Consider the following 12,241-nt stretch of genomic DNA (forward strand, 5'->3'; position numbering starts at 1 on the left):
TTGGGAGCAGTTCGATCACCTGCCATACAGCCCTGATCTCGCACATTCCGACTAATTAGATGCTCTTTAATGAAATTGTCTTGAGTAAATGGTTTTGGATATTTAGCTATCAACTCTGACAACACAGATAGCCTGAACCACTGTTTCATTTCTAGTCCCAACTTCAGTTCTTTCAACATTTCTTGTCTAACCAGTTGCTCATAGTTTTCATATTTTGACTGTATTGTTCACAATGATGGTGCTGTTTAACTTTGGTACACTAACAACATTACTACATACTGAATTAATAATATTATTTCAAAGTCCATAACAGTCACCAATTCCCACTTTCCTTGGAAATATTGATGTTTGACAGCAATTTTCTATTTACTTCTGTTACTCAGACTCAGTACACACATGATGAATGCAAAGAGTTGAGAAGTTAATATTTGTTACCTAACCTAACACAGTAGAATATTCTAATGAAATGTAATATTTTTTTCTTCAGCAGTAACATACCATATTCTAAATACCTTTGCAAATTAATAGGCGTAACACATGTAAAATTGTACTTTTATGTTCACCAAAAATGGAATGTTTCCTATTAATTCAGTTCAAACAAAGGACTGTTGACACTAAACAGTTAACTTGAAAGAGATACAGTAGTTGTAATAAGCCTTTTACTTCTACACTTACAGCATCAATTAGTTAGAAAAGTGCAGAATTCACTCACTCATTAAACAATAAATACTGAAGGTTAAATTCTGCTTTATATTTTAAGATCTGTGCATATACAAAAACACATTGTTTAGTGATCACATGCCTGAACTGGAAACACATTCATCACCAGACGTATGTATCCCCATGAGGTACAGTTTTGACACTCATGCAATATGATGTGTAGCACAATTTTTAATTTCATATTTCAGCTTTTCTTTGGTCCTTCCATTCGTTAACACTTGTGTATTATCTGCAAATGTAATGGGTTGGTTGATTCTAGGTCATATACAAAATGTGAATATACACTCCTGGAAATGGAAAAAAGAACACATTGACACCGGTGTGTCAGACCCACCATACTTGCTCCGGACACTGCGAGAGGGCTGTACAAGCAATGATCACACGCACGGCACAGCGGACACACCAGGAACCGCGGTGTTGGCCGTCGAATGGCCCTAGCTGCGCAGCATTTGTGCACCGCCGCCGTCAGTGTCAGCCAGTTTGCCATGGCATACGGAGCTCCATCGCAGTCTTTAACGCTGGTAGCATGCCGCGACAGCGTGGACGTGAACCGTATGTGCAGTTGACGGACTTTGAGCAAGGGCGTATAGTGGGCATGCGGGAGGCCGGGTGGACGTACCGCCGAATTGCTCAACACGTGGGGCGTGAGGTCTCCACAGTACATCGATGTTGTCGCCAGTGGTCGGCGGAAGGTGCCCGTGCCCGTCGACCTGGGACCAGACTGCAGCGACGCACGGATGCACGCCAAGACCGTAGGATCCTACGCAGTGCCGTAAGGGACCACACCGCCACTTCCCAGCAAATTAGGGACACTGTTGCTCCTGGGGTATCGGCGAGGACCATTCGCAACCGTCTCCATGAAGCTGGGCTACGGTCCCGCACACCGTTAGGCCATCTTCCGCTCACGCCCCAACATCGTGCAGCCCGCCTCCAGTGGTGTCGCGACAGGCGTGAATGGAGGGACGAATGGAGACGTGTCGTCTTCATCGATGAGAGTCGCTTCTGCCTTGGGGCCAATGATGGTCGTATGCGTGTTTGGCGCCGTGCAGGTGAGCGCCACAATCAGGACTGCATACGACCGAGGCACACAGGGCCAACACCCGGCATCATGGTGTGGGGAGCGATCTCCTACACTGGCCGTACACCACTGGTGATCGTCGAGGGGACACTGAATAGTGCACGGTACATCCAAACCGTCATCGAACCCATCGTTCTACCATTCCTAGACCGGCAAGGGAACTTGCTGTTCCAACAGGACAATGCATGTCCGCATGTATCCCGTGCCACCCAACGTGCTCTAGAAGGTGTAAGTCAACTACCCTGGCCAGCAAGATCTCCGGATCTGTCCCCCATTGAGCGGTCTGCACGTCCAGCACGAACGCTGGTCCAACTGAGGCGCCAGGTGGAAATGGCATGGCAAGCCGTTCCACAGGACTACATCCAGCATCTCTACGATCGTCTCCATGGGAGAATAGCAGCCTGCATTGCTGCGAAAGGTGGATATACACTGTACTAGTGCCGACATTGTGCATGCTCTGTTGCCTGTGTCTATGTGCCTGTGGTTCTGTCAGTGTGATCATGTGATGTATCTGACCCCAGGAATGTGTCAATAAAGTTTCCCCTTCCTGGGACAATGAATTCACGGTGTTCTTATTTCAATTTCCAGGAGTGTAATATTGTTCCTAGCATGGAGCCTTGAGGAATGCCACATTTAATATTCTGGTTTTACAAATGGTAGGACATTACATTATTTGGTTCTTGGAACAAGCTCAACTATTGCTATCAATTCTCTTGGTATGATTTTATCTATCACACCCTCTGCCACTAATACCTACATATTCCAGTGGATGATGACATTTAATGCTTTCTAGGAATATTTCCAAAATGTGCTCTTTGGTGCCTATTACAGCTAAAACTTCAGGTAAGATAGCAAATTAAGCAGTCTTTGCTGAGTTAGATTTATGACATCTGTGTTATGTGCAGGGAATTAATTATTTTTGTCTATGAATTTTACTGATCTCTGATAATATTGACCTGTAACAGTTTATGTATGCTTTATCCAATTTTTGAACAGGGGCTTTACTTTTGTCATTTCTGCCAATGGACAGTTACAGATGTTAATGAGCACTTGCTATGAAAGGAGCAAATTTGTTCAATGTTGTAGTGCTGTAATTATATCCAGCATTTCTTGTGTTACAAGCCAATTTAATAATTTATCAGGTGAACTGGGAAAGAACTCTCACTATGGAAACAGCTAAAATACTTCTATCCAAAAATGTGCAGCAGTTTATTGTGTTTTTAGCCCTTTAGCTTGGTAGCAGCTTCCACTCAGATTATTAGCAATGGATTTCTTGATATGATAATTCATCTAATAATGTTTGTTGAACAACAATCACCTATAATATTACATTATATTTGCTTTTCATTTCATAGATCCATACTGAAGGTACACAGAAGTCATATTTCATGTAATATTACCATTATTTGAGATTACTATCTACACTGAGGTTACAAAAGTCCTGGGATATGAATATGCACATATACAGATGGTGGTAGTCATCATGTATGCAAGCTATAACAGGGCAATGCATTGACAGAACCATTTTTTGTACTCAGGTGATTCATGCGAAAAGGTTTCCAATGTGATTATGGGCACACAGTGGGAATTAATGGACTTTGAACATGGGTTGGTAGTTGGAGCTAGATGCATGAGACATTCAATTTCAGAAACCATTAGAGAATTCAGTATTCCGAGGTCCACAGTGTCAAGATTGTGCTGAGAATACCACATTTCAGGCATTACCTCTCACCACGAGCAACACAGTGGTCAATGGCCTTCACTTAATGACAGAGCTGTGATGTTTTCACAGAGTTGTGAGTGCTAAGAAATAAGCAACTTGTAAAATAGCCACAGAAGTTAATGCAAGATGTATGACAAACACATATCCGTTATGACAGTGCAGCAAAATATCAAGAAAATAGCCAAGTAATTCAAGGTCATAGTAAATAAATCTACCAGAGAGCAGATAGTACACATCAGTGACTTGTGGCAAGTGAGACCTTGATATCCATTGCTACTACTGTTGTGTAACCATGTGACCTGATGATGGTGGACATATAACTCCACATCACAGCTAGTGATCTTGCTGGCTGTATGCATAGTTATATCAACTGATCCATTGATATGTCCACCAGTATTACAAGATTCCCCCCTCCCCCTGGCCAGTGTGAGGGAGAACAGGATGTGTGTAACACTGCCTGCTGTGGAGGCTTGGGTGTGGCTCCTGATGTTGCAAGAGGTTGATGAGCGGTCCAGTACCAGGTGTGCAAGCAGCAGTGGTGTCTCAGACTTGCATTTTGCTTCTGGTTCATGACTGGGTTGTGAGACTGGCATCAGACCCTGTGCAGACTAGAGATCCTCCTGTATGCCATCTGGGTCCAGATTACCAGAGGTGACATACTACAACTGGATTAAGTGGGAATGCCAAGTGTCCATTGCCTGGGATGTCACCTCAGAACTGGACACTATGTCTGCTTTTGTCAGTCCTTGGAGTGGGTAATGTAGGCTGCCTCTCTGATGTGGCTGGCTTGGAGATGGAGCTTGTCCCATAAAGCACAAATGGAGCTGGTTCTGGTGCTTGTGAAGGATACATCGAGATTTGGACACCAAGACTGCCGTGCAGGGTACCCATGTGGTCTGAGGCAGCTTGTCACGGTCCATGCGGCTCCCCCCGTCGGAGGTTCGAGTCCTCCCTCGGGCATGGGTGTGTGTGTTGTCCATAGTGTAAGTTAGTTTAAATTAGATTAAGTAGTGTGTAGTCTTAGGGACCAATGACCTAAATAGTCTGGTCCCATAAGACCTCACCATAAATTTCCTAAAAACACCAAGACTGGCTGACAGTCCAATGGTGAAGATAGGGCGACATATCCAGCCGAGTGTATGTCTGAATGTGCTTGCCCAGATGGGGACACCCACTTTAAAATTTGTTCCTTCCTCTTCTTGCAGTGATGGAGGCTGCAGCAAATCTAACAAGGAAAAATGTGGGCATCCATAGAAAAGCTCTTGTGGGCTTTAATCTTGCATTGGAGTTGCCCAGTGCAAGGCAAAAAGGAGACCAGTGCGCAATCAATAGTAGTGGACGTCAAGATATTTTCCATCCACATCTTAAACATTTCCATGAAACTTTCTGGCATGCCATTAGAGCAGGGTGAAACATAAGTGTGATAACATGCTCAATTCTATTCATGGTAAAAAAAAAAAAAAAAAAAAAAAAAAAAAAACCCCACACACACATTAATAACTCACAGACATAAACTGTAGACCATTATTCATGGGGCTCCCCTATAGAAAAAATAGTTGTGAGGGGCTTAGTGGTATTGACTTGCACATGGGAAATGAGAATACCCATCTGATGAAATCGACCATGTGGCCCCACAGAACAGCCACATAGAATGTGCGTGCACCCATTCCTACAACTGGCCGGGTGTGTAGGCCACAGCTGGTAGGTTTGTGGTGGTGCCAGTTGCTGTGACTGACAGCCCTGATGTTTCTGAGCCACTCATGCAATATCCCCATCTGTAAGTGGCCAATACACATATCGTTGGCCAAGATTCTTCATTCTGGAAATGCCCCAATGTGATTGATGCAGGAGTTGCAGTGTATGGAAGTGAGGACCTCAGGAATTACTTCTTGACACTGGTGGTCATCCTGATTCAACAGATTCAACAGTAGGACATGTTTGAATAGATGGAGGTTATGGCATTGAGAAAAAAGAATCAACAAATTTTCGTGGTGGTTGCCAAAGGAAGGGCACGTGGCCAGCTGGTTTGTGCAAACTAGCAAACCTGTCTCAAGAGTGGATCCCTATGAGTGGCTGCTGTGACATCTCTGGAAGTGATATGAAACTCTTACACTGATTGTGCTAATGTATAGAATAATAAATCCGTAAAACTGTCAGGTCTGTCTGTCTCTTTTAACATGCTTCTCCAAAATTACTAAACGAATTTTCATGTGGTCTTCACAGGTAACTTGGGTGTAGCTTGGGCATACACATGCAGAGCTGATGTACAATGGTAAATGGAATATTAGTAATTTGATAAGAAAAGAGCCCAGTGTTGTCTTCTCTGAGATGTTTGTTCAGACAACTTTGACTTAGGGTCAACTATGGACAAAACTGTTTATGATCTGTTACCAGATGAAATTTATTGTTGTACAAGAAAATGCAGAATTTCTGGATACCAAATATAAGAGGCAGTAAAATGAAAACTTCACACCTGCCACAACTGCATCATGGAATATTTCCATTCAAAAGTAATCACCACATGCATTCAGACATTTATCCCACTAGGAAATGAGATGATCAATTCCTGTTTCACTGACAGACCTACAACTGCACCCACTCTTACTCTTTCTAATCTGACTGAAACCGTTATCCACACATGTCTTTCTTCATGTCACCAAAGATAAGGAAATCATGTAGTGAAAGATCCTGGTGTATAGAGGATGTCCATACATGTCTCCTTCAGGTCACCAAAGATGTGAAAATCACACAGTGGAAGATCTAGGCTATAAGCAGGACATTGTATTGTTTTCCAGTCAAACAAGATTATTCCACCTGACAACATCCCTGAGTGTTTTGACTTTGTAACATGTCACAGATTCCACAAACAATGTGCATACGCTCTGGGACATCTGGGAAAAACCCAGGAATTTTTTTCATCTGGGAGAAAACCAGGAGAAACCTGGGAATTTTTTAGAATTCCACCAATTTTTCATTGTTTCAGACTTCAGTAAAATTTTTGTAGTTTTGACTGGTAAGAACTGATAAACAGCAAAATGTGTCAAAGGCCTTAGGACAAAGACTACGAAATACTTCATAACAATAAACTGCTGCTGACAAATGTGACATCACAACTGTTTACCTTGTTTGTTTGAGCAGTTTCCCATGGGCTCATGTGCATGTGCAGTTGAGTTGCATATGGGCAGTAGCTTCTCCCGCTTCTGCCTGCTTGAAGTGTGGCTGTTAGCTGTATCAGCATTAGCAACAAGCAACCAGAGCTTGTAGTGGGAAGGGGGTTAATTTCCATGTAAGTTGTGTTTACATTTAATGATTTTGCCGATTCCTTTTCATTTACACTTCTCACATGAAATGAAAACAAAACAGATTTCTTTGGGTGGGAGCTGTCAAGTGAATTAAAATACATTGACATAATTGTGGAAGGCTAACATATGTCATTAGTTTCAGTTTTCTGATTTCATTTTATTTCCACATTTTTGGCAGTCAGTTGCCTTGCAGAACAATTAAGTTATCTTTGTCAGTTTGCTAAATAAATGTGGCTTCTATTAGACTTTTCCCTAGAGGCAGTCAATGTATTAGAAACAAAGTGTTTCATTCTGCACTATTGGCTAGTTTCAACTGTTCACTGAATTTCAGGAGCACATTTTCATCTTCTGCCATAATAAAGGACCAACCATGAGATAATACAGTACTGGTACTCCAAGAAAATTTGCATCCTGAAAACCGCAATGAAATCTTAATATCAGATTGGGCCTACTTCATTGTGAATCTGGACATATGAATGGGCACTTCAAGCCAAATTATGCATTTTAGTATGGTGTACAAATTTCCACTGCTCTTGTAGTGTCTTACTTCTTTTATGATGTCATGTAAGATCTCTTAATACTATGTATGTACGAACATATGGGCTTCTTATGTCATCATAGGTGCCCACATGCAGTAACACCTGTTTCCTGGCACCTCTGGCAACTGCTGAAATGAAGCTATTTATAATAGGTCGCAGCGACATATTGCGAATGGTGCTTTGAAAAGTGTTAGCAACAAAGTAAATTTTCTTTTACACAACATGAATTATATTACGTGTGTAAATGTTCAACGAATTTCTTAAATCACAGAGTGTTTGACTCTCAGTTATAACTTAACACATTGACGACTAGCCACTCAGAAGAATTTCAAGCTCAGAAGACCAGATATTAATGTCATTATTTAAAATTTTACTGGCACATTTGTGTGATGTATCTTAAAGTGTAACACACGTAAAAAAAAAGACCAATATTATACGGAAATCATAACTTTTCTTGTGGCTTATTAATCTTTAAGACCGATATTATATGTGAAAGCTTAACTTTTCTTGTAACTACACTATATACATTAATTTCAACCATTAACTTTTCATATTTGTGTGTTCATACTACTTCTTAACAGTGATGTTGCTGCTGGCTTACAACGTCATGTGTCCTATGCTCTGAATATCTGCTGTCATTGGCTGATGATGTGACATGATGTGACATTAGCTATGACTGGTTTACAAAAGCCCATTTCAATCTTGATTTCAATGCTTCAGAAACTAAAATGCTGTTTCGAATCTATACTTCCATAATATGAGAACAAAATATGCAGTGTATCATAATATGAAAACACACAGTGTAAATGTTTCCACATATCACAGATCTTCCCAAAGCTTTATTTTGCCAAGTTTTTTCATTCTATGACGTTCAGCGCTGGTGTATAATGTTCCAAGCTGGTGCAGAAAACCTTTATCATTCAAAGAATTGATATTTTTATAGTCCAAGGGAAAATATACTGTCACTTATCATGGAAAAAATGTATTTGCACCTTGGAAGGAGTGTATAGACATAGACCCTGACAAAGTATTTTCATAATCTGCACATTGATTATGGTTCTATGTTTGAGAGAGTCAACCAGCAGAGGTCCCCTGAAATCAAAGAAGGAGGTCATTCTGACATTACCGGAAATTGTGTGAACAGCTTTGGATTTGACATGTGGAATAATCGGGTCTACTGCCAGATGTTTGTGTCGCTCTGGCACAATATTTTGGCCACATAACTCATTGCGTTTTTCAGGAGCTACCTGACACTGCTGTATTAGAGGATCTTGTCCAGGCAGGCGCGGACCGTGAACAGAGCCCCCTGATGCAAGACGGGACTCAGACTACTGCCACAACTGCAGATGGTGGGCGAGGTGGACTTGGATGTCCGTCGGAGCACCAGGGAAGTGCCAACACCTCAGGAGCAGCGCCAAGTGGGCGCGGACCACGAACAGAACGCCAAATGCAGGTCCGGCCCCAGACAGGTGCCACGACCATAGATAGTGGATGAGCCGGGCGCGGACGTCCATGGGAGCACCAAGGAGTGGCCAAAACCTCAGGAGTAGCACCTGGCAGGCGCAGATCACAACACAGGACGGGCCTCAGAGAGCTGCCACAGATGGCGACCAAGTAGGGCGCAGACATCCGATGGAGCACCAGGGAAGAGACAACACATTACAAGCAGCACCAGGCAGGCGCGGACTGAAAAGAGAGCACCCAGCGGCCTCTGAGCATAAATACTGGACAAGATCCTCCAATACGGCAGTCTCAGGTAGCACCTGAAGAAAGCAATGAGTTACATGGCCGAAATATTGTTCCAGAGTGACACAAACATCCGGCAGTAGACCCAATTATTCCACATGTCAAGATCTCACCGGGAAAACCTGAAGAGTTACAGCTTTGGATTTCTTTGGCAGGGGAGATACAGGATGTTTCCACTGTTGGCTTTGGTGTTTGCCCTTGGGCTGTCAGAATGCTGTTCGATGGAATCATCCTGTTGCATGATAATGCTCATTCCTACACTGCCAATCAGATGAAGGCTAATGCATCAGTGATTTGGTTGGGAAACAACATCAAAATCCTCCATACAGCCAAGATCTTTCACCCTGTCATTTTTGCATCGTTGGTGACCTGAAGAAAGATGTGTGAATGTTGGTTTTAGTTAGATGAGGAAGTGGAAGAGCAGGTGCATTTGAGGGTCTGTCAGCAGTTGACAGCATTATATGAAACAGGAACTGATGGTCTCATCTACTAGTGTGATAAATGTCTTAACGAATATGATGATTACTTTTGAATGGAGCCATTCTGTGGTCCTGTTGTGGCGGGTGTTCAGTATTCATTTCACTGCCCCTTGTGTAATTGTCACTACTCTTTCTGTGAATGAGCTTTGTATGCTGTGGTTGGCATCTTAGAGGCAAACATGATAGGCCTTTCCTGACCATCTGGGTAATTATGCAGTAGAATGGTCCTGATGCTGTATGGTGAGGCATCCATGGCTAAAACATTGTTAGGTATGGTGCAATTAGGAGACTTCACTTCAGCTTACAAAATTCTTTGTTGAAAATCTGTGGACCACAAGGAAGGGACCCCCTTTCTCCATGGTTGATTCAGTGGATGAGCTGTAACCAAAATTTGGGGAATAAATCAGGCATAGTATGTAAACTTGTCCATAAGAACCTGCGGATCCTTTACATTCTTGGGCACTGGAATATGAGAAATGGTTGCCACTTTCTTTGACATCAGTTTAATGGCTTTCAGGCTAATGGTATATCCTATATACTTAATAGAAGACTGAAAGAAGGAGCATTTTGACAAGTCACACTTTAACCCGGATTACAAAATAACTGAAAATACTTTGCAAAGCTTTGATATATGCTCCTGCCTCTACTAGATCATCCAGATAATTAATTGTTGCATTGTTGAATCTTGGCAATAGTTTGCTGTAGAATTATTTGTAAGATTTAGTATCAGAATGACTTTAGAAGCCTCATCTGTAAGGAGCTGAAAATAAGCTTCCAAAAAATAATCCTTCAGAAATAGTTACCTCTTACTGATTTTGAAAATAATTAATCAGGACACAAAGGGAGTATGAGTCCACAGTTGACCAAGCATTTACTGCTTTTGAAATCCCTACAAAGGCAGAAATCATTACCTGGTTTGAAAATGATGACTAGAAATGATGCTCATCTGCTATAAGGCATCTGGACAGCACTTGTAATCCCTCTAAGTAATCAAGCTCTTCTTTAACTTCATTCTTCAGTGCTAAAGATGTCAGGTGGCCTTTGAAGAATTTCTGCCAACTCTATTGATGTGGCGTAAACAGGTCTGGAGTAAGTATCAGAGCATCATGAAGAGACGAAGACTTCATCTCTGCTCAAAGGATGGCATTGTGAATTGCTTGAACAGAGTGTTGGGCAGAAAACCCAAATGCTGTATAAGCTTCAAATCCAAAAATCCAAAAGTATTTTCCACTCAGGGTGTGGCCTCTACAAGAAAGTAAGGGTTCTGGTTACTTCCCTGCACATTAATTCCAGAACTAATGGCCTAATACTGGAATTTCATGCTGAATGTAGGTCCCCAGCTTAGTGGAGATCCCAGTCAGAGATAGGTAGGCTGATTAATAATTGAGACCAAGGACTGTGAATCATAAAGTAGTACAATTGGAATGCCATTAACTGTTGCTAATGGCATAACATGGCGTGGTGCCACCTTTAAAACTTTCAAAAATATTCTATGATATGTTAATATTGCTTGGTACAAAAGCATTCACCACTTGTCGTTTTCTAGTGTATTTTGAGTTTAATGTTTGTAATATTATGAACAATGAAGTGATGTTTCAGAGCACAGCTGTGAGCTGATATTTTTGTAATTCATTATTATATTTCTATTGTTAACATTATTTTTATTTAGCTAGTTTATTAAGATAAAGACAATATAAATAATCAGCTGTGTCTTTCACCTGAAGTAATTTAAGGAAATTGTGAACAACTGGTACCAGAATAGCTTGACAGGCATTTCTATTTGCGTCTTTCAAATACTGATCCTGGATCTTACTAACTCTGTGTTCTGATTCCATAACTTTGTTTTGAGACGTGAATGTGTGACAAATTGAAAAGGCAAGAAATATTCAAACTTCAATGCAGTGCTGTGGCTTTTTTAAGAGTTTAACTAGCATTTTGAGTATATTAGACTAATTCAGTCCTTATGGAAATAATATTATGTCTGTCCTCACCTTTCCTCATTAATTCAATTTTAAAATGTCCAAAAGTTCATATTATGGTTCAAAATAGTCACAATTCTTTTATGTTCTCTCGTACAGGTCCATCCATAATACTTGATACTGCCTGCTCATCCAGTGCCTATGCACTAGAAAAAGCTACCTCCAGCATTTACAATGGATCATGTGATGCAGCAGTGGTTGTGGGCTCTAGCCTGCTACTTAACCCTCTTTATTCATCAATGCTACAGCTCGTCAATGCAATAAGTCAACGAGGCAGTTGCAGCAGTTTTGATGAAGCAGGTGTGTATTGTTGTTGTTATGAGAAAATTCACTGTATAACTGATACAAAGGGAGGGGAATTGCATTCCCAAGTTATTAATCCATGTTAAATGTGTGCTTCATAAAAATTGATTTTTTAAGGAAACTAATTCTCTAACTTGCTATTTAATTTCCCTTTCCTGTTCATTCCACACTAATGTTTAAACAAGTTATACTTTTGTCATGGGTACCTCAGTTCTCAGTCTGTAGTCAGATTATGTAGGAGCTTATCCGTTTTTATGCAGTTCACTAATTTCAGAATGCGATAAAATTTATTTCCCAAAGGGTGACTGATAGTTTCTATTTATAAGAGAACGATTCATTAGTACCAATCTACTAAGTGTTCATTTTCATACC

At 41.2% G+C, this 12,241-nt stretch overlaps 1 protein-coding gene across 1 annotated transcript in view; it reads left to right on the plus strand.

Annotated features, from left to right (window-relative positions):
• The first annotated feature begins 798 nt into the window (after window positions 1–798).
• LOC124606093 (fatty acid synthase-like) overlaps window positions 799–12,241 on the plus strand; it is a 66,642-nt gene continuing 55,199 nt past the window's right edge. Inside the window, exons 1-3 of the mRNA XM_047138058.1 lie at window positions 799–831; window positions 8,603–8,780; window positions 11,666–11,866. Coding sequence (XP_046994014.1) covers window positions 799–831; window positions 8,603–8,780; window positions 11,666–11,866 — 412 coding nt within the window. The remainder of the gene's footprint in view (window positions 832–8,602; window positions 8,781–11,665; window positions 11,867–12,241) is intronic.

The sequence above is a fragment of the Schistocerca americana genome, chromosome 3 (assembly GCF_021461395.2).
Source record: "Schistocerca americana isolate TAMUIC-IGC-003095 chromosome 3, iqSchAmer2.1, whole genome shotgun sequence".
In the NCBI taxonomy this organism is placed as follows: Eukaryota; Metazoa; Arthropoda; class Insecta; order Orthoptera; family Acrididae; genus Schistocerca; species Schistocerca americana.